A 27,966-nucleotide genomic window follows, 5' to 3' on the forward strand; every position below is an offset into this window, starting at 1 on the left:
GGCAGCTTAACGGAGAGATTCTCCAATAAGAAGTTTTGGTTAAAATGAGCCCCGCGTGTCTGTTTTGTCCTCAATGTTTACGCACGTTAACGATGTACAATCTGGAGAAAAGCGACGGTTCGCCTCAGACTCTGTCCGCCGGCCGAGTGACGGGACCGTGACGGGACCGCGGTGGGCGGGCGCTCCGTCGCAGCTCGCAGGCAGGAAGGCGGGCAGGCCGCGCGAACGCGTGCGTGCGTGCGTGCGCGCGCGCGCGAGAAGGCAGGCGCGCAGGCAGCAGGCTGACTCAGGCGCTGAGTACGTGAGGCAGCGCGAAGCCAAAGACCTCGGACAGGAAGCGCAGCGCTGACAGCATCGACAGCACAGAAATGGCGGAGGGGGAGCTGGACGTGGATTCGCTGATCTCCAGGCTTTTGGAAGGTGAGCGACTCTCACGCTTTGCTCCCTTTCGTTTCTCCGCTCCGTGAAGCGAGCTGACCGCTAATTTCCTGCCTTCGACGCGGTCCTCCACGGAGGGGGGGCGTCCGGCTCCAAGAGGCCTGGCTGGTTCCGCGGAGAAAAAGGAGGAGAACCGGGCCGAAGAAGTGAAGTGAAATGAAATGAAATGACGTGAAGTTACTGTGACCTTAGCGAAAGGCCGCGTCAGGTTGCGCCGCTCACGTGTGGTAACGGTTGAGCAAAGTGAGCTCGCGCTCTCCAGTTGCCGGGCAGCGGCGGTCGCGTCGGCGCTCCTGAGTCCTTCTCCCTGCCTGCGCGCGCAGCGGCCCGGCGGCCGATACGGACGTGTAGCCGGTGCTAAACAAAATGGGTGTCGCTCCGAACGAGGCGGCTCCGCTCCTCCAGCGAGCGGCACTTCCCCGCCCGGCCCGGGCTGTGCTGTGGATGAATGAATTATCATCATGTAGGCTAGCCGAGTTGCGAGCTGATAACCGAATCATGACGAGTTGATTATATATAATGATCGGTAGTGTTTGTTTGTGTCTGAGCCGCTGGCGCTTAGTTTTCTTCTTTAGATTAGAAAAACTGACGAGAACAACTCGCACTGCCGAGTCCCACAGCGTCGATACCGAACGAAGGACCTAAACGAAAACACCACAAAAGGAAATTCGGTGAGGTAGTAAAAACTGCACTGCAGTGTCAGTAGCAGTATAAGATTTAAAAAAAAAAAATTGTTGGAAAAATGAGTTCATCCAACACGTCTTGTAGACAGAGCCGACGACTACCGTGGGGTGACCCCGGGCCGAGGTGAAGTACAGTTACAGAGTACTGTATGTATGTATGACTTATTAACTGTGTGATGAGATAAAACATAAATATATAGCAGGCCGGGTGTATAATACGGCGGCGCGGTCCTTTTTTTCCACTCACTGTAAAGCAGCTGAACTCGATACTTTTCCCGGGGTGTCGATTCGCTGCAGGCAGGGTATTATTTACGTACAAGTCACGTGCTCTCCTTTTACATCGCATAAACCGTACACTAGTGGTCTAGAGTGCTATAATACATTATTGTTATCATTCTTGTTATTGCTAATGTTTACGTTTCAGACTCAACCACGCGTTAAATTTCCGAGTATCTCTCTGGAAGATTGGAATATTTTTTGCAACTGGCGGATCACACAGGTTTCATTTCTTCAGTATTTTAGGCAAAATTTCTGCTGTTAAAACAGTAATTTTTTTCACATCATTATTGAATCATTTTTGTGATATGATATTGTTATTAAGATCACGGTGAGAAATGTTGCCTTTGGTAAATAATCGTGGGCAGCTGAGCTCAGTGTATAAAAGTCACGTGTAAGTTGAAGTTTATGAATAAATGTGAATGAACATTAACTTAAGGTGTAATGCTGGATTAAAAATAAGTCTCAGAGGTGCTAAGTTTCACTTGTTTACAGCATGTGTGTAAATGTGCAGGTAAGAGAAGGTAAATGATATTAAAAATTTCTTTTTCAGAGACTCTTGAAAAAGAAATATTAGATGAGTGTGTATTAGGTGTCACACTCATCTAAAACATATTTGTGTGCTAGGACTGAACTTCCAGTCTGCCCCAAACTACAGAATGTCACTTCAGTAGTCAACCTTTTTATGGCTGAACTTGTTTAAAGGATGGTTTTATTCAGTTTTCCTTTGATTTTTGGCTAATTTAGCTGCTCATGATTCATGTTATGGACAGCCACGATTAATACAACATAAAAAACAAAGCAGCAATTTAAGGGTTTACCAAAAGTCCTTTTCAAATGTGATCTATTCTTATATACTTTGCTTCTTTTAGACCTCTTTAATTGCACACATTTATGTTGGATCCCTGTTTGCATGGAAAAACACCGATATGATGATTTTTCTCATTTTAAGGCCGTCAAATGTTGTAGGATGTGCACGGCTTGGGCCTGGCGACCCTGGCAACTTGCCTTGGGCCCTTGCGGACGCTTGTGGTTCTTACCTAAATGTCAGCAGCTACAGCTGTTGCTGGTAGTACTTACTCCTCACCTTCGCAGCTCATCTCAAACATTCCTTCTTCTGTGTGAAAGGTGTTTCCAGAAGAAGTTGGTGTGATCTACCAATATAGCATTGCCCCATTGAGGGCAAGAGTTTGCACATTTGATTAGTCAATTTAGCCATGTGACTAATAAAAGTGTTAACTTCTTTGATATAGATACAAAAAGAAACTCGTGGTGAATAAATGATAAATTAACAATCATAATGTTGCTCCTGTCTGGTTTCTTGCATTAGACCACAGGAAGCCCAAATTAATCTACCCAAATTTAGGATCTGATTTTCTTTCAGATTAAAGTAGTAATTTTGGTGTTTGTCTTCTTCACATAACTGGATTAATTTGAACATTATCTAAGCCATACTAAAATGTAACACTGTGTAATTTACTCTTTATTTCTAAAAGTGTTTTGAAATATTAGAAAGCATTGCTTGGTAACGAATTTAGGTGTTTATATCAGATGGTGAATTTCAAATTGTTGTAGGCCTGTATGACAATATTTATCATGGAGCTTAATGCTGCACAGATTCTCATTTGAATGGCAATAAATCTGTAGTGTAAATGGTCAAGCAGTTGTCCTTGGTCTCTGATATTTTCACTGTTTTTTCCAAGGAGAAATTTATGATTTTGATCTACTTTCAGAGATTTTGAAACCACCACTGATTTTACCAGAACTTAAAAAGCTCTGACTCACTTATGTCACACTTGACTGTCAAACTGTAAAATTCTGCTGCAGAAATACAATCGATCAGATTTACAATGTAATGCAAAGAAGCCTCTGAACACTAAGAACAATTTCATGGGTTTAATTTACTCTAAGCATTGGATGCGTTTGAGGTGAGCACACACACTAGTACAGGTGTGTGCGGTATGAATGGGAGGCAGAGTATGAAGTCATTGAATGTTCATGCTGCCTCTATGGCCAGCTGTTCACACTGTGACCTCTTGTGCTCTTTAATTTTGTGAGGAGCAGGGAGCCCCTGGTGCCACACAATGCTGCTCAGTTTGCCATTTGTGTGGGTGTGGGGGGGAGGGGGGCAAAGTATACAAATGCTTTGTTTACAAGATGTTGATATTGTTGTTTTGAGAATGACATCAGAGCTCTAAATATTTAACCATTCTGTCATTCTTTACTTTGTCAGTATTTGGTCCCGAAGAATGAAATGTTAGTCAGTGTCTCATGTTCCCACCAGGCATCAGAAATTTAATGCCATGATACCTTCACATATCCAGTAAATGGGATGTATGGTTCTTCATGAAACATTATCCTTTCAACACTTTATACAGGGTAGCACGGTGGCACAGCGAGTAGTGTTGTTGTCTCTCAGCGCCTGGGTGGTGCGAGAAGATGTTTGTTCGGTTGGCTCACTCTGTGTGGAGTTTGCTTGTTCTCCCCGTGTCTGCATGGGTTTCTTCCCGGTGCGCAGATATACTGTTCAGGTGGATTAGTGACCCATAGTGTGTGAGTGACAAAGTGTTTCAGTGGTAGATGGATTAGTGACTCACTGTAATTAGTGTATCCAGCATTGTAAGTCAGCCTTGGTGAATAAGGTGTGGGCTGTTCAGTGAAAGTTGCTTTGGAGAAAAGCATCAGCTAAATGAATAAATGTAAACGTATTCATTGTAATGCTTTTTGTTAGCCAAACAGTGGCTGGTTTCTGTTTGGGAATAAAATATTTATTGTTTTAAGTACTATGGTTTGCTTACTTCCTCTACAGAGTAAGAGGAAGTACACCTTTCTTTACATACTGGCAGAGGTAAATGTACTTTGAAAGAGCTCATCTGAGCCCTGATTGTTCACATTAATCTCTTCAGTTTGATTCAGTGGTCTCAACTGATTTTACAGTGTCCTGCCATATTTTTTTGAGGAGTCTGAATTTAGCCTTCATGGTTCAGCCTAAGCCTACTGTTCAAGTAAAATAATTAATTTTACTTTTGTTTACTGTTGTATACCGCAGCAAAATTTGAATTTCTAAATAAATTTAAAATGAAGGGATTACTACAAATTATCAAATTAAATTCAGGAACTACTGTTATTGTTTAGGATATGAGCCCTGATTTCTTCTTGAGCTTTTTGCTATGTTGTGATGGAACAGATATTGAGATATAGATAAGTTCAGTCATCAGAAATCAATAATGCTGTTAACAAATGCATGCAGTAATTTATATAGGGAGCAGTTATGTAATATGTGTAATGTAACTGTGTCATTGTTTTATTATTTATTCATTTGGCAGGACAACTTATATGATTTAGTGTACAGTAGGGACCATTCTGTAAGTTGAAGAAAGTCAGTAAAGGGTCCTTTTATGGGCAGAAGCAGGCAGGTAAGCCTAATGTGCAATGCACGCAGTGGGAAAAGTATTAATGAGGGGACAGTATTTAGTTATATAGCTCTGAAGGCTTTATTGTGAACTGCTTCTGGTCGGTAGAAGAGGCACTGCTGCTTTAAGCCCAGTTTGTTTATCCCACCCATTCTTTGTTCTTGGCATCTTTGCATGTTAGCATTAATGTATCATGAAGAGACAGAGAATCCTCTTACTGGCAGCAGTGTGCTGAAATGTTGTCGTCAATGTAGGTTAAGTTCCCCTTCACCAGACCTCCGTTTTTGCCAGCTGTCCGAAAAATTAGAGGCACATTTGATGTAGTGAGAATAAGGCAGAATATAGCATTGAATAAGCCTGTACAGCGTTAATGGTGGTTGTGTGTTTTGGCATATTGTTCATGCATGGTTTAATTGGAATATATTTAGTGACAGTGCTTTAAACATTTACTGGCAGTACTGTTAAAATTCACTGAAGTGTGCGGCATCTTTTCAGGTATTTCTGCTTTTAACTGACGATATGTATGATTTTGGAAGAAACATTAACAGAAAACATGGGCAAAATAACAAATAAAGCTAATTAAAATGATACAGATTTGGACCTTGTATAAATGGTACCATACATTTGCAGGATGGCATCCCTATTATGAATTGAAGGTAACACTCTAGTAAATAAGCTGCTTACTGACACACTAACAAATCCATATTTTTAATTGTAGTTTTCCATGGTCAACAAAGTGGACAGTGATGCTGTCCAGTGTGTGGTGTCATGGTATTGTGACATGTCTGTGCGTCAGCTAGAGAATGACTGCTTTGGAAACACAAAGGCATCTGTTGTGTCCGTGTGTGTGTGTGTGAGCGTGCACGCGCACACGGTTCCATCACCCCCGTGGCACCACTCAGTTGAGAAAAGGGGAGTAGGGGTGGGGCTGGGTTGGTTTCAGCTTTTTCAGCTTGAGGCTTTCCAGTCACTCTTCCACAATAAGGGAAATTCATCACATTCTATAAATATTCCAGATGTCATCCAGTGAAGGTCCCGTATTCCTTGCAGAAAAATGCAGGATCATGGAGTCTGCTTAAAGGGGGGAGGGGGGCTACATAGGAGGTCCACTATGCTACAGCTGCACAGTCTGGTCTTAAGCCTGCTGTGGGCAGTATTATATCTCTTACATCCTGCTTATGAAACACCTCCATGAAGACCCAACCAAGTTTACATGACCTGCTTGGAAATTAACAAAAATCAAGTGTCCATAATTGTCTCCTGTATCCAGATGTGTTGCTCTTGGTTGCCATGGCGGGCAGCTTTGAAACTTGCTCTCTCTTTGTTGCATCCAGTGTTCCATTCTTGTGCTCATTGCTGAGGAACATGAGTGGAATTATGAAAAGCTTCAGAGGTGGATGAGGATTAAGCACGAGAAACACCTGCTAGCTGGGTAGTGTGGTGTCCCATGCATTGCTGCATGCCGGAATCCAAATCTCTTCACTTTGTTTGTAGTCTTCTTTTTAGGGGTCAGGTTCACATCTGGCAGGGCTTAATCCCCTGGTAAAACTTAGTATCTTGTAGTACGATAGAGAGAACAGTTTTTGATTGATGTCTCACCCTAGCCCCCCAAAATGATTTTTTCCCTTCATTACTTGTATGTGTATTTGCTTTTTTTCAGATTGTATTCAGACATAATCTTGTATAATACGTGTGTAGGAAGACTATGTGTGAGGGCCTGGTTCAGTGGGTCTTTTACCCTGCTAGTGGTAGAAGATGGTTGCTTTTAATGTCCATGACTAGTGTGTCTGCTTTGGTCCTTTCCCCTTCTTCCTGCCTCCAGATGTCCAAAACACTGACTATATATGGCAATCCTTCAGACAGCTGAGTTCCATACCAGTAATTCTTCTACCCCCCTTGAGCCAGGGCTGAACCAGGGCTGTGTGCTGGCTGGCAAAGGATATGTCCAGTGTGTCTTTGAACTGATCTCTCAAAATGAGATGCAACATTAGATGCCAGATTGTATTTTTAAAGTCAGAGTTCAAATGTTTTCTGTGTGTGTTGGTCATTTATGAAATGTATTTGGCAGATGAATGTTTAGATGTAAAACACTGTGTATACCTGGAACTGATACAGCAAGACATGCAAAATAGGCAATGTAATTTGTCTTATGTTCTGTCCAGACACATATCTGGCTTGCAAACAAATATGCAGATTGATTGGATTCTGTGTTTAACTTTCATCTATATGATGAGGGTGGTACTTCAGATTGCCTATTCTGTTTTGCCTCCCAACTTGGTTGTCTCTCTTGTGTTGTCCCACAAGACTGCTCTATTTCGAAAAACCTCTTCTTGGTAGCTTTTTCTGTGCAAGTTGGCAGTGCTACAACATGACGTTTCCATTGACTTGTTGTTTTAAAATGCCAGCTGCATCTTGAGTCATTGAATATTTTTGCCAAAAATCTTTTGATTCATTCAGTGTGCTCATATGTGAAGGACTGTTGAGGTCATGTTATTTACACAAGTGGGGGGGGGGAATAAACTTGTGTGTAGACTATGTAGTGTTCTGTACCATTTTATACATTTCTTTAAAGATTGTTTAATCTGTTCTTGTTATACCCTTTTATTTTTGCTTTTTCTGGGCTCAAGAAATTGTCTTGTGGCTTTCTGTTGATGTGTGGGTTTTTTCCTTTTTGATTCTTAGGAAAATGGAAAACTTTGTCCATTTTGAGAAAAGGCCAGCTCTAACTGTCTGGCTAACGTCCTCCTAGCCTAGCTATTTTTGGCTCAATAACATCATTGGGCATTTAGGCTGCGTCGTAAAGATTCGCTAATGCTAATGCTGCCTGCTGTCTCTTGGTACAGTGAAACGTTGCTTCATCTGATGGGAGAACCAACCTGCCAAAAGCACCTTTTTTCTGTGTTGGCAAAGGCAGATCATCAGGGGAAATCGCTGGTTTCTCTCAGGGTCAAGTGGGGGGTACAGAACAGTACAGCACACAGTAACTTATGTGGTCTGGCATGCACCATGTAGAAGATGGCAAACTTAGTTTGGACTTACTGTGCTGCTCTGCGACAGATCAAGCGTACAGCCAGTGAGACGAAAGTAGTTTTGTTGCTTAGCAACAGTGTGCAGATGGCGCACTGCCTTCTCTTACCTTTCTGGTGGTCTTTGCAGTGGGGCAGCCCTTTGCTTTGAAAGCTTCGCGGAGTTTTGCCTTTTGAGGCTTGCTGTGGCCCTGTGTTTTATAGCTGGCGGGCAAGATACTGGCAGCAGCCCAGAATCCTTATGTTTTATGTTCCTACCCTAATTTGGTAGAAATCTAAGGATAAAATAATTTTTAAACAACTTAACAGAAAATGTTCCAATTAGGGTATTTCATTGATTGCCTGTTTTGATGATATTCCTGTATGACTGATTTATGTGATCTGTCTCTGACTGGGTGTGTATATCAGTAAGTAAATGACTTGATAAGGACTGCACCTGGTTAGAACACCCTGGAGTGTGGGTTACAAATGCTTCCTTTTCAAGAGTCTCATACATTACAGCGAAGAATAATTACTGCATAAAATAAAATCTGCAAGCTCTTCATGTCCTGTGTAAAAGGCACAGCAGTGTCATTATGGTTATAGACATGGTCAATTTACTCCACACTAAAAAGGCTGAAAACATTTCAGAACATCTGAAGAGGCACAGAGAACACCAGCCCATGCACTGCGTCAGTTGTAAGAACAAGAGTTGGTCACAGATAAATTAGAGCAACTAAACCAGTCTGTCCACCACAACCTGGTAAACCGACATTTTTGTTTTCACTCCTCCCAGGTTGCCTATCCTGATTTTCATGTTCCTTTCCTCCGTCCTTTGTCATGAGTTGTCAGTTGAGGAAAGCCCATTCTAAGAAGTCCACGAGTGCTGAAAACTACTGCTGCTCTGATAGTTCCTTCATATTGAGACCTGTGTGGTAAATCACCTAATCTGGTAACAAGAAAGTGTATTGATGCTGAGGCTGAAAGGTCACACTGTTGATTTCTTACACTTGATACCAGCAATGAAACCCTTCAAGCTGAGTCCAAGCTGTCAGAAGAATGAATGAGTCCTCAATGCTGAATCAGCAAAGTCCAGACTTTGGACTGGAGCAATAAGGTCTCGGGACTCATGAAAAGTAGTACACTGTGCAAAGTTGCAATTGTACAGGGTAAAGCAGCTTGGAAATGCCCCTTTCCTACACAGAGAACGGCAATGATTTAAAGAAAGAAAAAAGTAATACTGTCATGAAGCATACTTTAAACCTTGAGTCATGAAGGGTAAAACTAAAAGTCTGATCCTTGGCCCTTCATCAACAGGAGGTCAGTCCAGTGTTTTCATCAGGCAGTTTCTCAGGCAGCTAAAATGGGGAACTGGCCTGTGCTCCTTGTTTCCTTTAAGCTGGATAAACCCTGACTGAGCAGCTCTTTATTAAAAACTGGAAAGCCAAAGAGGTCTGTTCTGTGGCTTTGTCGTTTCCAGTGCTCTCATATAAAAGGGGGGATCTGGACGGCCAGCCGCGTTACTAATGGGATGTTTACGCAGAAGGCTGGTCAGCTCTGTAAGCCAGCGTCTGCCTGGGGACTGCAAAGCAGGGCTTTTGGTCGGATGCTGCATTTTGACCAATGACTGTTTGACCGAATGTGCCTTTCCCACGCTCCCCTCCCCCATCTAAACCATCCCAAAAAAGCACATGCTGCAGAGTGGAGTATGCTGCCCTCCTTGAGGGTAGAGACTTGCTAGGTTGCCCCTGGCTAAGCTACCAGGCTTCACTTCCTTTAATTCTGCTGCTAATCATCTCTCCTGGTCTTGGTTTTTTGCCGACTATATTTAGAAGTAGAGCCAGTGTGGGAGGCACAGACACATCAGGCCATGCACACCATGGCAGAGTGGTCTTTTTAGCAGAGCATATGGAAGGCTGTTCCCGTTCTCTGCTTCAGTTTGCCCTTGTCCCACAGTGATGGGGAATCTCTGTGCAGTGCTTTAGAAACTGGGTATTGTACTCAGCAAGCATACATTAGTGTGTGTGTGTGTGTGTGTGTGTGTGTGTGTGTGTGTGTGTGTGGGGTTTCGTTGCCAGGCAGCTTCTTTCTCGGTAAGCGATTGGTGTGTAAGGTGATCCAGGAGAGCCTCAAGATGTTCTGTCCTCAGTCGACCCGCTGACATACCCCTATATTCAGCCTCTGTAGTCAGCTGATCGGTGTGATCAAGTAAGATCAGGAGTGTTCTGATGACAGTGATGCTGGAGTCAGGGTGACAGTTTTGATCCCTATTTTGGAAATGTCTACAGATATGTTTATTCTTTCCCTAGTGTAGTTAAAATTGTTATTCATGAAAATCAAAAGTCATCAAAGTGATGCATTTTTCTGTAAATCACATTTTAAATACTCCCCTTGTTTCTCTGCCAATATGTTGCATTGATCCTTTCCTGTCCTTGAAGTTGGGCTACATCATGTTCCAAACTGACTGCCCAAGTTTTCCTGTCCCTTGGTGCCCATTGTTGTAATGACTTTTTCATTTTAGTTGGTTCATAAGCACAGACTGTTTTTGGTCACTGACTGTTCTGTGTTGCTTCCCATCAGTACGAGGATGCCGTCCTGGAAAGATCGTTCAGATGACTGAGGCAGAGGTTCGTGGACTCTGCATTAAGTCCCGGGAGATCTTCCTCAGCCAGCCCATACTGCTGGAGCTAGAGGCTCCCCTCAAAATCTGTGGTCAGTATCAGCAACCCCTGTTCCTTCTCTTCTGCCCAAGCTACTTCCTGATGGCAAATAAGACATCAATCTTGTGCTATTTTCAGATGATCACTTGCAGATAATTTTGATTTGTACTGACTGCCAGTTTTGTGTGTTTGTTCTCAGAAGAACACATTGGAACATCCTCGGGAAATTTTGGCGTTTATTGACAACAGTTGATGAAATTGTATGCGACACACCCCTCTGACAGGTGACATCCACGGCCAGTACACAGACCTCCTGCGGCTCTTTGAATATGGTGGCTTCCCCCCTGAAGCCAACTACCTGTTCCTGGGTGACTATGTGGACAGAGGCAAGCAGTCCTTGGAAACCATCTGCCTGCTGCTGGCCTACAAGATCAAGTACCCCGAAAACTTCTTCCTCTTGAGGGGCAACCACGAGTGTGCCTCCATCAACCGCATTTATGGCTTCTATGATGAGTGTAAGAGACAAACTGCCTGGTGGATGTCACCGGCATCCTTGTCATTCCTGATTAACTTCAGTAATTTCAGAGCCTAAAACTGCTGTTGGCTGTATTTTGAAGTCTTCACTAATTTGTTGTACGAATCATTGGGTCTTCGTTGGTTCTGTAACTGGCCTGTATTATGAATTTACTGTAAGGAAACTGAAGATTTGAGGCAGAGAACAAATTGGTGTTGCTCATCCGAGTCTGTGTATGAAGTCTGGAGGTTCTGAGAAAAGATGGACTGACAGGATAACTTCATGTATCAGTTAGTTTCACGTTGGGTGGACATTGATTATTAGCAGATACAGGAAGCCTGAAGGCACTGCTGTTGACTGCCTTGTGTTGCAGGCAAGAGGCGGTTCAACATCAAGCTGTGGAAGACCTTCACTGACTGCTTCAACTGCCTTCCCATTGCTGCCATTGTTGATGAGAAGATATTTTGCTGTCATGGAGGTAGTGGCTGTTCTTTACTCTAGTGAATTGTCACTGTGGCTGGATTAGATGATAAAGTGTCTGAAAATAGTGAGTTTGGCTGAAAAAAAGTGTTAAAAACAGGTAAGGCAGAAACTGGTTTCTTCCGCAGGTCTCTCTCCTGACCTGCAGTCCATGGAGCAGATTCGTCGCATCATGAGACCTACAGATGTTCCTGACACTGGTCAGTTAGCTCTTACGGCCTGAACTGAATTTCACAAGCACTTTAGCTCACTCCCCAGTTTGTTTGAGCACTAGCAATTCCCTTCAAGTTACACCCCCTGTAGAGCATTGGCACAACCACAACTCTTGTCTTTTATGCTATACCCCAAGCAACCAGCAGAGAGCTGTGTTGAGGACACAGTGATGCAACAGTTGAGGTTGTTGCTCCATTGGTTTGTAGTCAGTCACCATTTGGGACTGTTTATATGACAAAGGTGTACTCTGTACATTACATTCCACTAGTACCTTAAAGCCATGCTAACACAGATGAGGATTTATGTTTGCATCATATATTTAGTGTATGAATAAGTTTTACAGCTGGCTGATTAAACTTAATGTTTTTGTTTATATGCTGTTATGTGGCATATCTGATATATGGACTTTTTCAAACTTTGTCAGGATTGTTGTGTGACCTGCTATGGTCCGATCCAGACAAGGATGTTCAAGGCTGGGGAGAGAATGACCGTGGTGTTTCCTTCACTTTTGGGGCCGATGTGGTCAGCAAATTCCTTAATCGTCATGACCTGGACCTTATTTGTAGAGCTCATCAGGTATGGCTTCATTAAGGAGCTCATCCTGCATTCCTGAAATCTCACAGGCTTTGATACTACAACATGGAATCAGATGGCAGCTTGAAAATCTTTTTCTCAAAGATGAATAGCTATATAGCCATGTTATGTCAACTCATCACTACTCCACTGTAATTTAACTGGAGAAGTTTTAATGTGCTTAATACATTCAGACTAACTTGATGTGAAATATGTAAATAAAACATTTTTCCTTTTATACTTGACAAAACCAAAAGTGAGGCGATACCTTTTAAAAAAAAAAACCTCAAGGAAGTTTCCCTATCTTTGTTAGATAAGCAAATGTTTTACCTAGTTGTCCTGGTGAAATATTTTCTTAAATGCCATTTCTGTTGGAAATTTGCCCCCTACTCCTCTTTTGAATTTGTTCATTTTATACCATTGGAATGTCTCTGGTCAGTGTCTTTTCTCAAACACCTTGTCTCTTTCCCTTCCCTCTGGACTTTGCTCATCTCCAAGGTGGTGGAGGATGGCTACGAATTCTTTGCCAAAAGACAGCTTGTCACGCTCTTCTCAGCCCCCAACTACTGCGGGGAGTTTGACAACGCAGGTGGTATGATGAGTGTCGATGAAACCCTCATGTGCTCCTTCCAGGTAAGGTGTGAGCTAAGGGTGCACCATTTAACACATGAGGAATTTGTATAACAATCCAAACTACTTGATTCATTAAAAAAAAAAAAAAAAAAAAAAAACTTATCCTGCCCAGATGAGGCAGCACAAACAGCTGTGTTGTAAAAGCAAGTAGAGGCTATTAATGCAGCTAGCAGTCTTCAGGGAGTGCAGTGTCACTAAGCAGATTGCTTCAGCAGCTAATATACCTTTCTTTCTATGTACCAGATCCTGAAGCCCTCTGAGAAGAAAGCAAAGTATCAGTACGGTGGGATGAACTCTGGCCGACCTGTAACCCCTCCACGCACAGCAGCCCCACCAAAGAAACGGTGAACAGTGAGGCAAGACAAGGCATAGAGGTGTGGATAAGTCTCACGTCCATGTTCTCCAAGCACGAGGGCCAAGACACAAGGGTTTTGGAAAGACGCCCCCTTTTTTGAACTGTTTGCTGTAAGTTACTCTGCTTCTTTTCCTCTCCTCTATGGCCAGTGTCAGCCCCTGTATAACCATGCTTGTTTATAAAAAAAAAAAAAAAAAATTTAAAAACCACCATGTTGTCATTCTGTTTTCACATCGGGAGAGTTCTTTGTAGTTTTTGCTTTTTTGCTAATTAGGGAGTTACAGCACAATTTTTTTTAAGCTCTTTTCACTGATTTTATTTTTCCCATGCGAAACAAGAGCAGGTAATGACTGTTGGACTTTCAATAAATAATTGGGGACTTAACTTGTTTGTGTTTTTCTAAATTTAACAAGAACTTAAACATTTTAGAGGCTGTGTGGACACTAATTTAATCCTAGATCAAAAAAAATTGATGCACTAGCCAAAGTAGCTGAGAAAGTCCAAGAGGGCATTTAGCAAACCATCCCTTTAATATTAACAGAAAGGTAAGTCAATGTGTGCAAACATTACTGAAGGTATTTTTTGACCTGCCTTTGTATTTCAATACAATGGTATAAGCCTAATGTATACTCAGGAAAACACAAGAGGGTACAAAAAAAAAAAAAAAAAAAAAAACCCAAACCACTTATTGTACCAAAGGCTTTAATATAAATTTCCCTTCCAGTAAGATCTAGAAAGCACACTTACAAAGACTTACACCCTACAGATTGTTACTCAAACACAGAATTGCAGTGTTTAAGGCAGATATTCATATTCTTGTTCCCTTCTTTCCTGGTGTAAAGTAGGGTTCCCTATTAAGTTCACTTTTACATGGAACTGGACAGTAAAACAATGTATAAATGAAATACTAACTTGTACTGGTAAATTTACTCACTATAGATAACTGCTTGTCCACTGCAGTCCAGAGCCTAACCCAGAAGCACAGGGAGTGAGGCAGAGTACATGCACTTGATGTTGGTCCATCACAAAGCAATCTCACACACACTACTGGTAACATCTTTTCATGGTAAGAGAAAACCAGGGCATCCAGAGTAGATGACAATATGGTTCAGTAAATATTTACAAATGACATCAGTATCCACTGCACTTTGACAGAATGAATAGTGCAACATGAGTGCGATTGCCAGGCATAATCGTTTCCATACCTTCACAAAGAATGTTTAAAATAGTCAAATCGTATTGGACAAAATCTCACCCAGTTTAATACATTCAGATGATTATCAGTGTAGGCACCACATTAAAACATTTTTTCCAGCATTTCTCCAGCCATGAGCTAATGAGTAACTTCCCCTGAACACAGGACATAATGAAACCTGGAATTTACTAAGTTACAAACTGAAAATATTAAAGCATTTAACTCAAAACCATGGTGTGTTTCTCAGAGGTCAGTCCTCCACAGCCACTGCATTTAAACTGCCAAATGTTACTATGGTCCTATTACCTGGAACCCCAGCTTTGTGTGCTTCTGTCATTTTCAAATCACAGGGCTTTTTACAATTTGTCCAGGAACAACCAGTTAAAAAAAATCCAGGGGACTCAAAGTCCAGCACTTCAGTACTGAATATCCACTGCAAAGTGACAACCCTAATAATGAATACAATAATTTTACATTACTGATCATAGTGCAGTTTATGCACATCTAGACACAGATAATAGGATGCTAATGGCATCAACGTTTCAGCAGGACCACAGCTGTTTGGGAACTAAATGTATCAGATGCAGTGTGTACAGTTTTTTTTTTTTAACCACACACAAGTCAAATGGAGAATAAAATGATTAACAGGTTCTTAGAGAACACAATTATGGCTCAAGTCCAAAACAAGACAAGTAGCTGCATTTATGTTCCATATATATAAAATTACTTGGCCACATCACCATTAGGAAACATTTCCTCAAAGTTTGTCCACATCCTCACATGATGCTTCTCCACCAGATTTAATGCAAGGAGGATTTCAGACTGCAGAGTGTAACATTTTGATCGCGTACAAAGGTGTGTATTGATGTCGAAGAGATGCCGCTCTGCTGAGGCCTTCAGCTGAGAAAATCCCCACAAATGGTCCGGGGGAAAAAAAAAAAAAAAAAAAAAAAAAAACCCTAATTACTGGCTTCCCTGCTTTTCCTTAGTTCACAACATTTACTTCATTTCTTGTGGCTCTTCCATGCAGACTCACTATATTTGATGTCAAACCTCTTCAAGCAAAAACAGCATTTCGTCATGTTAACTTATTGAATGTAATTACAGGTACGTGCCACTTAACGACGGGGTTACATTCTGTGAAACCAGTCACAGTTCGACTTCATCATTCAGAAAACACCATGGAGTGTACAGAAAGAGTACACAAACTACTGTACAGTAAATGCATAAACCAGTAAGTTTTGTGTGTTATGTACTATACATAAATCATATATACTTTCACATGTCTGGCAGCGCAATTGGTTTGACGCTTAAAACGTGAGCGGTGCATCACATTACTACCCATACAGCTACATTGCTCTTTGATAGGAATTTCAGTCCATTATATTTTCATAGGATCACTGTCCTATATGCGGTCTGTCGCTGCGCAAAACGTCGTAAAGTGGCGCATACCTGTGTTTGCTTTGTGCCGCTGAGCCACTTTTTCAGTCTTTGCAAGGTGAAAGTGCACTTTTGGAACCTATCTGGAAAATATTGTATTCATTTTTACAGTTACACCATGGATACTTTTGAGACTTACCCTCATAACATTGTAAATCACTTTGGAGAAAAGCATCAGCTAAATGAATAAATGTAACCAACTGTACATTTAGTCTACTTTAGTCTTTAGACCAGCACATGCCATCAATAACACACTACATGTTCATACCCAGAACAGAACACAAGTGAAAACAATGAAAAAGGTGGGGGGTGGTGGTTGTGTTTACTAATGAAATGAAGGAATTATAGAAATTCACAGAATTTTTCCAGAACTACCTTCTGGATTTTAATTTCAGGATATTCTTCAGTACTGCATTTTGCCATGTTTATTTTCCACGACTTTCCAGGTCTCATATGAACTCTGAACATGTGTGTATGCACGTACTGTAGAGTATGTGGTATTTATTACCGGCCCTCCCAACACAAATGTTGGTTTTAAGTGCTATTTGTACCATGTCACTCATACCACTGACATCTTTAAATTTGTAAGAAGAGAAGCATAAAAACCAACTTCTCATTTGCTATTTTTGAAAGAAAAGGCTGTCAAGGAACATCCTGCATCGTCAGCCCAATTTTACCTCAGCAACTATGTAACTACAATTGTTTCTAACATACAGAAACACTATGCAAGACCTCATTAAAAATGATTGTACCATAGTACAGTTAACTTCAAAAAACATACAAGATCACTACTCACACTGCTCTTATGTAGAAGAAAACTACTGATAGGCCTGCTGTATGATAAATATGTAGAAGCTCATCAAATACAAGAGAGGATGCTGGTGACACGTCCTATGACCCTGACCCTACCCCCCACCCCGGGCCTGACCTCACATGCCCCCTTTCTACAGTTTGTGGCGGCACCTGTAACAGGAAGTAGCTGGACTAATGCCGCAGTCCTGGTCCACAATGGTTTCTGCTATTCAGCAGGTTGTGAACTCTGCCATGTCTCCACTTAGCAGACATTACCACGGTAACAGCAATGCCAGTTCAAGACTAAGCAACACCACAAAAAAAAATCTCTGCCTTGACATCATCGTCCTGAACACATAAATCTGTGTCAACCAAACTGTGCTAAAATGCCCAACATGAGACTTAGCTAGCATGTCTAGGTTCCCTTTTAAGTAAAAATATAAATACATACAAAATAAACAATTAAATATCAAAAACTATATTAAAATTGTCAGCAGAAAATATTCAAAACTAGTAAAAAAACAAAAACACTCATAGCTTTCTCAAAAGTAGTTATGCAACTAAAACAAAGGTGGTCTAACCAAATTCAAAATATTTGCTAATGCACCTATATTGGGATTTTTGTAACGATAACTACAAAAACTCTTGTTTTGCCTACAGAAACAAACAACGGCAGTCAGTAACGATGACGCTTGGTCTCATTAAAAATGGAGTTTGGTGTCTCAGTGTTGTGTGTGTGTGTGTGTGTGTGTGTGGTGCCCTACTGGACTACAAAGGGAAAGTGCAGCAGAACTTGCTTCTAAGAAGTGAGAGTGTTTGTGTGGTGGATGAGTTAGAAAATCCCCTGGAGCTCAGACTTACAACAACAGTGGAGGAGCAAAACACCCAAAGCTTGGTATGTAGGTGTCAGTTATCAGATGGGGAGTCAAGTGCTGCCTAGAACGCATGTTGGAGCGAGAAGATCCTGCCATGTCGGTGTCCACAGTACGAGGACCCCTTTAGACCAAGGTCCGCAGGGGGAATGAGAGCGCTGCACCCAGAGACAGACCAAGGGCCAAGAAGAAGGTCATCAGCGCTCCTGCCCTCTCCGCATCTTTAGGCTCCACTAACCTGGACAGAGAAAGGAGAGCGGTGAGCAGCCGAGCTGGAGGAAGCCCAGCGAAATGTGAAGCGCTTCATCCTTCGTCCACTGACACTTCCATTGCAAACATCCTACATCTGTGCGTCTTGGTGAAGAAATTCTTGCTCAAAGAGGTCATTTCAAGCCAATGTTTCAACAACTCTCCACCTGTTTTCCATTAACTACCTGCAGTCTTGACTCAAAAAACAAACACACATTCAGCTGCACCTTAGTGTGTTCAAATCCCAAAAAGCACAAGAAGTACTTGTGAGGAGGCGGTCAAACTCACTGTGGCGCATAAGACATGGAAAGGCAGACAAAGTAGCCACTGGAGACAGAGAACAGGACCATGATGAGGACGAAGACGGCATCGTGGGGGAAGAGCACGGGCATGTTGGTGCGCTTCTGAACGTTGCACATCATGAGCAGGGGGATGAAGACAACACGGGCCACCACCAGGGCCGGGAAGAAACGGCTCTCCTTCGGCGGCTGCATGAAGGAGCCAGAGAAGATGAGCTGAGCTCTGAGCATTTTGGGTGCGATTAGTCAAAACAAAAGGGACAGTAACCTGGTGTGGGTAACTCACCCACTGAAGGACAGACGTGATTGTTCTGCCAAACCAGTCCATGATGTTAAAAGCCAAGAAACAGCAGACTGGAGTGAAGTACATTTCTAGGACAGAAGAGAAGAGAAGAGGACAGAGGAGCTGTCATCCCAGACAATGGGAACAGCAGCAAACACTCCTGCAAGGAACAGGTTTCCACAGTCTCAAGTGCAGCGTAACATGATCATAATCATACTTGACACCTTCTTCCTTACAGTGTGAACTACTGAAGCCAAAACAGATGTATGGGACTCTAGTTTGGACATTTGTTTGAAGGGAAGTTTGCTGTACATGTTAAGTGTTTTGTTGGGGGGGGGGGACAGCCCTTTTCCCCATGTTTAAAAAGGAGTTTGAAGCTGTGATGATTAGGGGCCCCACAATCTCAATCTGTAGTATCACTGCCTGAAACTGTTTTGCTGCCCATTCGGTAATGCAACTTACGCCATCTTCCTTTAAATGCAGACTGAACGTCCACAGTGACCGCAGGGAACACAGACAGGGTGACAGTGAACACGAACGTCACACAAAATGCCATCACCCAAATCTGCGCAAAAAAGAAATATAAATTGAGAAAAACAAATGACCTCAAAATTCAAAAAACACAGACACAAGACAAGAGACAAAAGGAAACCTGACCCAAAGCCACTATTCTCCGTAACCACATTAATTTAAAAATAGTAATTCGTACAAACAGCTGGAACAGACAGTGGCAAAAGAAATGGAAGGGGGGGGGAAACTTTATTAAAGTCTAAATATTCAACAAATAAGCCTGAAAAGAGTTTTCTGTGGATGTGCTGATAGCAGTCCGGTACCTTTTTCAAGACTTGCGTAACTGAAGATCTAGCATCCTGTGCTTTGCTCTGCTCCAGGGTGTGTAACACCTGCTTTGTCTCAGCACTCTCCACACTGCCGTGCTCCACAGTACCATTGCTCTTGGCGTGACCATTCAATTTGTTAGTCTCCATAGGCTCCATTTCTTTAAAATAAACACATACATACATACATACATACATACATACATACATACATAAAGTAAACCCACCAACTTGTCCTGTAATAACAGGAATGAGACAAGCAATGGAAACTTCTGGGCAGCAGCACATCAGTATGAGGAAGCAGGCACTACTAGACAGACTCGATGTTGAAGCCTCAGTTAAGAGTTATGCTTTGTGGGACATGAACAAAAAATAAAACATCATAGATCTAGGGAAGAATAAAGGTCATTCCTGCCAAGATGCAGCCATGTGAACATACAGTAATACGCATTCATCTCAACCTGAAACTTCACTCTACAGTCAACAGCTCCGAAAAAAGACCAAACTAACATCCTATACAGGACACTTCAAGGGTGACTGATCAAGTATGAAGAAATCAGTCACATGTAATCCCCACCTGCTAGTTAACATCGCAAACAAGAGTGACACACAGAACACACCAGGATATCAAAACGTCTAGAGATTGACAAACACCCTTCCATCCAATGTGTCCAATGTTTATGTACCTTTTGTTGCAGACAATCCCTACTTGAAGGACCACCCTTAAGTGGTCCCACCCTCCAGGAACATCTAGAACTTGTCTCAGCATCACAGTACTCTAAACATTTGTTAAATAAACAATATGTGGATAACAGGAGACAGCTGGGGAACAACTTCTGCATTTGGAAATACATTTTCAAAGTTTTATGCACTTTTTTCCCCCCCAGAAGATCTTAAAAAACAGGAAGTAAAAATCAATGAGAAAGCAAAATTCTAAAAAATTATATGTGCATACACATATATTCAAGTAAATATTTCTGGGTAGCCTCCAATGTCAAAAAAAGTAGCCCTCATACATTATACAATACCATGGAGACGAAGTAATACACTGACAAGGTGGCCAACTATACCTTACTTTATGAGGGGTTACGACGGGGAAAAAAGCTGCACAAGCAGTGCCAGGTGACCATGCTGAACACCTTGAAACACATGGGTTTTTGAGCCACATCAGTGCTAACAGGTACCTAAATAGGTCTGAACAGTCTGCTCATTCACAGCCCACTGTACAGTGACATATAATGTAGAACCACTTACTTTGCTTGTTTCACAGCAAATGTTATTAGTTCACATAATTGCATTTAAATTCAAAGAGACCACCACCTAAACAGGGGGAAGCTTTCTGCTCCAGGCAGCTACTCTAATGACCTTTCCCACCGATGCTGCAATTGAAGATGCCACGAATGACATGTGACTCACACAAAATAACCAACCTCATGAGGAATATCAGCAGAAAACAAAGTTCTGCTTTTTAACTTCCAAATACATGCAGTTTCCAACTTACCAGTAACATTGACCAGAAGCACATTGTTAACCTCTTCTTCATACCGCTTGAATCGGTTAAAATAGTACTGAGCATATGCCTAAAAGAAGCAGGAAACCAAATCTTACTATTTTGACTTGTTGAGCAAAAATAAAAACAATGTTTTGTCATTAACTCATAAAAGAAAGAAAGAAATCTACTGCCAAACTTACATTTTACACTCATGGACATGGAAAAAAAAAAAAAAAGTTTACGCAGAGAGAAACAAAAGAAAAATGGATTAAAAATGTAAAAACGCAGTGTACCAGGTACTGTAGTACAGTCAGCACAGAGGGCCAAACTCACAATGTGTGGCAGTAGCACATAGCTCATAAGTGTGATCAGGGTTCCCACGCAGGGGGTAATAAAGTAGCCGAGGGCAGCACTCCTGTTGTCCACCTCACCTAACCACAAGAAACGAGAGGAGTGTTGAGAGTCGGTATCTTCGGAATGCTCGCTGTACATGTTCCTTATCTTATTTATTCACCACTATGCATACAGTCTCCGTAGAACATTCCTTTTCATTTCTACAGCAATTCCTGCCGTCTCAAAAGCAGTTCTCCACGGCCGCAGCGACTGGAGAACTGCAGATGCCCCATCTCATGGCAAGGTCTGTGAGAAACTGTACAATACTCACTGTAAATAGCCAGCAGCATAGCAACAGCAGCAAATGTGCCTGCCAGACCCTGCCCACTCATGAACACGGCGCTGTACTTCTGAGGGAGCAATCCCACAAGGCCAAAGAGGCTGCCCTGGAGCACAGCCCCAAATGCTGTGCACAGGCAAGCAGATAAAAGAAAAGGTCAGACACACTCCTGATGTACATACCACCCTTTACCACACTGCAATACCAGAGCAAATACAATAGGTCATCCATCAGAAATGGAACAAAGCATCATTACAAAACTTTATATTAAGGAAGCCCTTATGCTGAATCATGACAATAACACAGGGGTGACTTTTTAGTTCCATGTAATGTTTCTTTACACCATTAATAGACAATAGTTAAATATTCTTATATAATGTAACTAGCTGCTTTATTGAATCAAAACTTATTGTCCTGTTAATGTAAAGGAACCTCCGTGGGTCCATGTTCAGTATGCTGTCTATGGATTCAGTGGGAGGTGGGGACTCACAGTTAATGAACCAGATGGTTGCCATGGTGACAGAGAAGAAGGTGTCCTTCTCCATAGCAACCGTAACAAGAACAGCAGTAAGGATGAAGAGGAGGAGAATGAAAACAAGACTGCCACCTATTCGGACCTTCTCTGACAACCTGTGGAAGAGAAAAAGGTTTTGGCGACAGCCTGTCTTTACAGCGCTGTTCTCAAAGGATAACAAAACGTGAGGCTCGAAATACACACAATTTTTTTTTATTTCCCAAAAAAGAAAAAGAAAAAAAAAAAAGCTCATTGTCAAATCAGTGCCTCCAGACAGAGCAGAGTCAAATATGACAAAATATACAGCCTCACCGCTGATACAGGAAGGAGTTGAGAAGTGTGAAGAGCAGCAGCGGCAGCTGGGACAACAGTGTCATCCAGTTGGTGAAGTAGTACTCTCTGGAAGTGACCACTGTGCCATTACTCCATTCAGATGTATCGAGGCGATTCTCAAAATACTAAAAATTATGAGAGGGAAAAGATACTGAGAAAGTTGGCACTAAGACACCTATTAATGTGACTATCAATTCACTCAAGTCAAACATACTCCGCATAATACCATCTTTATTAAAAAAAAAAAAAAAAAAAAAATAATACCCTGATGTCACACAGTCAGCCACTTTTGAAGCCCTGTTAAAGTCAGAAGTGATTAAAGGTGGAATAACTGCAAGGATTCCAGTCAACACAGCAAGTGTTACAAAGGCTGTGTGACCCACAGGCCCACGACCTACAAGCAATTGAAGCCCTTCTTCCTCAGGCACACAAAACCTTTCCCCACTCATCCCATCCTTCAGTCACCGGACTGTTGCTTCACCTTTGTTGCAGTCATGAAGAAGTTCCATGGCAGGAGCGTACCGAGGCCCAGGATGAAGAAGATGATGCCTACCAAGTGCCCACTGTCAAAGAGGGCAGGAGAGGAGGGTCATAAGTGACACCCCAAAGAAGGCCTTGGATAACAGCACGAAGCACAACGCAACTCACCGATCCTCAGGCGCCTGCTGATCAGACTTCATTTTGTACTCGTATTTACTGTCCCTGTAGACACAGAAGTGATACAAAATGCAACACAATCATAATAATACAGTACCCAACGACAGAGAATCACACTGATAACAAGGAATCAATGCAAGTAAGTCCTATACATAAACACACACATCAGTAACAATGTAGAGTAGGAGTCTACAGAGAACACAGAAGCTTAACTTTGAACAAGAACTGCAAATTTCAACTCTCACTAAGAGGTTTCAAAATAAAACACTGACATTTCAAGGATATTCAATGTGCCTAAATGAGTGACTAATTCAATGGGAGAAAAATACTTAAGTTACACAAATTTATACATTGAATAAATGGAGAAAAATATTTCCTGTATGTGTCACGAGGAAGTGCAAAGCCACAGTAAAGTTTCCAAAAGAATGTATGCAGCGCTCTGGAGCCTCTACAAATATACTCACATTCAACCTTGAATGTCTTTCACAAAAATAGTCATATAACAGGACAATAAGAGAACTAAAACATTCATGCAAAGTTTGTGAAAGTGTAAAGCATGCAAAAGTTTCTGTGAGATTTGAAACCAAAAAAAACCCTACTAAAAAAATTGAGCAGCTAGTAGTATAGTGGCTAGAGGTGCTGCCTTTGAATCCAAAGATCACAGGTTCAAATCCGATCTACAACTGCCGTACCCTCTTACTCTGAATTGCTCCAGTAAAATTACCCAGCTGTATAAATGGGTAAATAGTTGTATTGGGTAAGTAGCTTAACACTGCAAGTCGCATTGGAGAAAAGCATCAGCTAAATGAATGAATGTAAAAATTAAAGTACTGGTGGTATTTAATTCCTGTACGTACACAGCCAGTTTACAAAATACTTGTTTAAAAGTATCCTTATATGGATTAGCTTTAAAGCTGCAAACTCCAAGTTCATTAAAGCTGAGGAAAGAAAAGGTGAAAAGGCAGAGGCGCACAGCCAACGACCTATCTAGGGAGCAAATTGCTTAACGCTATTTAATGCCTGTCTGGAAAATGTCCAGGTTTACCCTCCCCCAAAGCACATGTTTTGGAAAAAGCAAGGTCAGGCTTTGGGGCTGTGCTCTGCTGCACATACAAATAGTGACAGATCCATTTGTAGTTTGGTCATTACTCCCACACCGCAGCGGTCTGAAACAAAGGGCAACAAGAACAGGTTTACTGCTGAGACTGTTTTGTAAGAAAGGAAAAAAAAAAAAAGTTTCCCAGAAAACATCTTTGCAGCTAATCTGATTCATTTGGCTTAGTTTACTTCACGGTTACTATAAATTTGTTGAGCCAGCAGTGTGAAAATTTTGTTCTAAACCTATGAGCTGAAAATAGGAAAAGGTAAAGTTAGAGCCACAGCAAGTGACTGCCAGCCTGGAACCCTGTCAGCACTTTGTTTTCTACAAACAAAGTTAACATTTTAAGTCACCCTGGGCAAAGGTGTCCACTAAAAATGATAACTTGCATCATTTATGCTACAAAGAGGAACATGCAGTATGTTAAGATACACAATTAAGAATTCAAAGCACCATAATCAAACGGAGGAATCCAGCAGACAGGTGGAACACCACCCAGCACTGGACACACAACAGGTTTTCCAGATCACGGCAGCCAAACACTGTTCCATCATTTTTGTAAGTGTTTCATAAGCTGTTTATAGAGTTCTGATTAAAATATAAGAACTATTTCTTTTTATCCTTGTAAAAGAAACTGTGGAAGTGATGAGGACACACGAGAAACCAGAGGAGCTCCATCATGTTGTGTCCTAAAGTCACCAGCAGGATAGTGCAGATTGAAACCACTGGCCTAAATACGCGAGCAATTAATCTAAATCGACCCACGTGAGTCGAAACGGAACCGGAACAAACGCAAGGCTGCGCGAGCGCGCTCTCAGCAGCTGTGCTCCATGAGCCCCAGTAACCTTTTTTTTTGTTGTTGTTTGTTTTCGAGAGAATTTGGGTTAAGCCACGACCTTATGCTCGGCGATGTCTGTGTAGGTGCGCGACCCTCTGCGGAGGGAAAGCGGTAAAACGCTGTGAGACAGACGTCAGGTAGTGGGTGACGGGCTCTGCTAGTAACCGAGTGGCCGCCACGCGCGCGGTTAGCAAGTACACAATAATAAGTACATCTTTCAGCACGGAGAAAGTCTAAAAACAAAAAAGGACATTTAAAATCAATGAACAACATTGGGTTTTCACTCAGAAAAGCGGCCGAATTTGCCTCATTGAGACGGAATGTGGGAGAAATTAAACTTAAAGCTAGCCTACATTTGCCAAATGATTTGGCGCGGTTGTATACTCTGCCCTAGGATACGTAGTGTCAGGATGGAGTGAGTAAATTAAGTACAAAACAAACCAGGCGGACAAGGAAACCGAGTTACAAAAATGCAACGAACAATAAAGTGAGAAACACAACAAGAAATTCAAGACAGGATCCGATAGACACGGGAGGCCGGGCTGCGGGAAGCGCGCGTGCCCGATGAACACCTCGTGTACAGGAAACCGCGCGTTTATGAAACGCTGGTAACTTATTCTCACCGTGTTCACTGCTCCGTCCTTCAGTCAGTGTCAGCAGACACTTAATAACTGCTGCTGTACGCACGGGTCGGCTTAATATCTGTAAAAAAATAAAGTGTACGTGTTGTCAGACGTCGCCTTCATCATCATGGCCCCACCAGAAATGGAGCACGAGCGCAGTAGCTGTACCATGTCTTCGCAGCTTTCGCTATCATGTACATTTTTTTTAAACGGATGATGAGCGCAGTTAAACTTACCCCCCTCTTTCGCGAGCTGTAAGGTCATCGCACGCGCGCTTCGGACCATTCAAACAATGAAAGGGGCTCATTTCCCGCCTGCCCGTCCACGAAAGTGAGCGAGCGAGCGCGCGCGCGCACAAGCACGTAAGTCGCTGGCATTTCGCCACGCGATGGATGCTGCGTTCGACTTTGTCTTTTCCCAACTTATTATTGGCGGGGCACGTTAGACGTTTGCGCATTGTTAATAAACAAAAATATGTTTCACTTTGTAGTACCATTACCTTTGAGAAAATACGGAATAGAGGTCATCATAATTTGAATTTAAAAACTTTGTTAAATTCGGGTCAGCGGCTGCGACGCGAACTTGCTAGCATAGATCCAACATACGTCCCCGTGAGCTCTGTGTAATAGACCAATGGAGACGCAGCAATAGTCGTAGCGCGGTTCCTATTGGCTGCACTTGTATGCAAATTAGAAGCTGCGGCACCGCGGTTTGCCTCGTAAATCAGGGTGCGGATGGAGAGCGTCTATAGTCGCTTGTTTCGAGCGGCGGATGCGATGAGTCAGGCAGTAAATCTACGGTTCATCTGCGACATTATTTGCGCTTCATTTTAGGTGACGCGTTTGTTCAAGACGATTTACAGCATTAGGCTTGATTATGTGGCAATGCTGTTTACAACTGACATAATTGTCGGGGAATGGGTTCGACAGTCATTGCACAAATTCCAAATACGCTTTTCGTTCGTTGTTGGTAACTATAAATCGAAAAGCGATTGTCTTTATCATATGACGCAGTAGATTAATGAATAACTTGCAGTATGAACCACTTAATAGATACGGAACTTTCCCGTGGTGCCTGGGGCGGAAAATGAAGCCCGTGGCAACTAAAAATTGGACTGTGCTTCGTGCTGCATTGCGCAAAGGTGTCATTGGGGGGGAAAAAAAAAAAAAAAAAAAAGTACACTTTTGGAGCTCAAGGGGGCGCCACTGATCCTGCCAGGTCATCAAGGGAGGGAACACGTGGGCCGCTCAGCAGGAAGAAATTATGTTTCATAAATAATAAGCGGCGAACTTGCTTTCTGTGTTTGAGGTCATAAATCTGGTTGTCAGGATAAGGTTTGAGAATCATTCACATGTGTTCTTGCTGAAAATGGTCTCCTGCAACTTCTTGTTTATTTAAAAAATGAGACATTGATTCATAAGCAGTTAAAATAGTCAGTAGTGTCCATTGATTGATACGTATACAGCACAAAAAATGTGGGACTTTGAAAATCATGTCTCTCAGCTCCGGCTTCTTTTCTTTCTACGTATATTTCAGTGTCACTTTCAATTTACTGAGGTTTGTTAGCATGATCATTTTTAGACTATTATGTTGTCCAAATATGGTTGAACCGTTTTACTATAAACATTGCTGTATATGCACAACATTTGTTACTGTCCATATAATAATACATTAACATTTATTCATTTAGCTGACACTTGGCAAGTTCTCCACGGTGACTTACACAGTTATTTACCCTTTTACACAGCTGGGTAATTTCACCAGAGCAATTTAGGGTAAGTACCTTGCCCAAGGCTATACTATATGATCTGGAGGTGAGATTCAAACGTACAACATTCATTTGGGTCCTAAAGGACCGGCTCTACCCACTACATTTTCAGCTGCCCCTATTTTATATAATTTTTAATGTACATGCTAATTTTTTAGGTGAGTTCCCTAATTAAACATTGTAACCTGCTACTGCAAATTATTCTGCTTTTTTTTAATAAAAAAAGCATATTTTCAAAGATAATTCTTGTTTAATCAATTTAAATAAGTGTGTGAGTAATAGCTTTTATTTGGACTCAATAACTATGAAATCTATACCCTATGTATCAATTTATAATTTGATATACTTTCTTACAGTCTTTACACAAGAGACAAACTGGCAAGCTGGAAACAAGAATATGCGAGTTGGGACCAAATTTCACATGATGAATATGATTTTAATCAATTTGTGTTATTCTGATATGCGATAAAATGAGTGATGTAAATATTTTCTCATTTCTGTTGTGCTTGTCATAAAAAATTTATGAAAACCACTGAAGAGAAATATGGTATTTGTGGTGTCCTTGTCTGAACTATGTCGCTGCATGAAACACAACATCATCTGTCAACAATAGGTAAAAGATTGCTCTGAATTTTGGGAACTGATGCTCTGTGTTTGTGCACATTGCTGTTGACTGATTAGTGCTGTTTGCTAAAAGACTGTATCACCTGCTGTGTGGATTATCATGAAATTTAAGTGCAATGTCAGGTCCTTCCATGGA

General features: G+C 41.9%; 2 protein-coding genes across 2 annotated transcripts; one reads left to right on the plus strand and one right to left on the minus strand.

Annotated features, from left to right (window-relative positions):
* Nucleotides 1-213: 213 nt before the first annotated feature.
* On the plus strand, nt 214-15,366 carry LOC108934323 (serine/threonine-protein phosphatase PP1-beta catalytic subunit). Its single transcript, XM_018751945.2, has 8 exons — nt 214-420; nt 10,396-10,527; nt 10,760-10,990; nt 11,363-11,467; nt 11,598-11,669; nt 12,107-12,258; nt 12,754-12,888; nt 13,132-15,366. Exons 1-8 carry the CDS (start codon nt 369-371, stop codon nt 13,234-13,236), a joined length of 984 nt encoding a protein of 327 aa, XP_018607461.1. The 5' UTR covers nt 214-368; the 3' UTR covers nt 13,237-15,366.
* slc29a2 (solute carrier family 29 member 2) lies at nt 13,932-26,051 on the minus strand. The gene is made up of 14 exons (XM_018751944.2): nt 25,675-26,051; nt 25,439-25,517; nt 22,870-22,923; nt 22,703-22,784; nt 22,201-22,346; nt 21,865-22,004; nt 21,366-21,500; nt 21,035-21,132; nt 20,711-20,789; nt 19,207-19,370; nt 18,836-18,938; nt 18,377-18,462; nt 18,080-18,279; nt 13,932-17,780 (listed from the first exon to the last, which is right to left on the minus strand). Exons 3-14 carry the CDS (start codon nt 22,899-22,901, stop codon nt 17,669-17,671), a joined length of 1,377 nt encoding a protein of 458 aa, XP_018607460.2. The 5' UTR covers nt 22,902-22,923; nt 25,439-25,517; nt 25,675-26,051; the 3' UTR covers nt 13,932-17,668.
* Between the last annotated feature and the right edge of the window lie 1,915 nt (nt 26,052-27,966).

Source organism: Scleropages formosus, chromosome 4 (assembly GCF_900964775.1).
Source record: "Scleropages formosus chromosome 4, fSclFor1.1, whole genome shotgun sequence".
Lineage (NCBI taxonomy): Eukaryota > Metazoa > Chordata > Actinopteri > Osteoglossiformes > Osteoglossidae > Scleropages > Scleropages formosus.

Coding starts and splice junctions, on each gene's coding strand:
- LOC108934323 (XM_018751945.2), top strand. CDS start 369: ATGGCGGAGGGGGAGCTGGACGTGGATTCGCTGATCTCCAGGCTTTTG. Junction 421..10,395: donor GATCTCCAGGCTTTTGGAAG/GTGAGCGACTCT, acceptor GCTTCCCATCAG/TACGAGGATGCCGTCCTGGA. Junction 10,991..11,362: donor TTATGGCTTCTATGATGAGT/GTAAGAGACAAA, acceptor CTTGTGTTGCAG/GCAAGAGGCGGTTCAACATC.
- slc29a2 (XM_018751944.2), bottom strand. CDS start 22,901: ATGAAGTCTGATCAGCAGGCGCCTGAGGATCG. Junction 22,005..22,200: donor AACTCCTTCCTGTATCAGCG/GTGAGGCTGTAT, acceptor TCTCTTCCACAG/GTTGTCAGAGAAGGTCCGAA. Junction 18,463..18,835: donor TGCATTTAAAGGAAGATGGC/GTAAGTTGCATT, acceptor CTTCTGTCCTAG/AAATGTACTTCACTCCAGTC.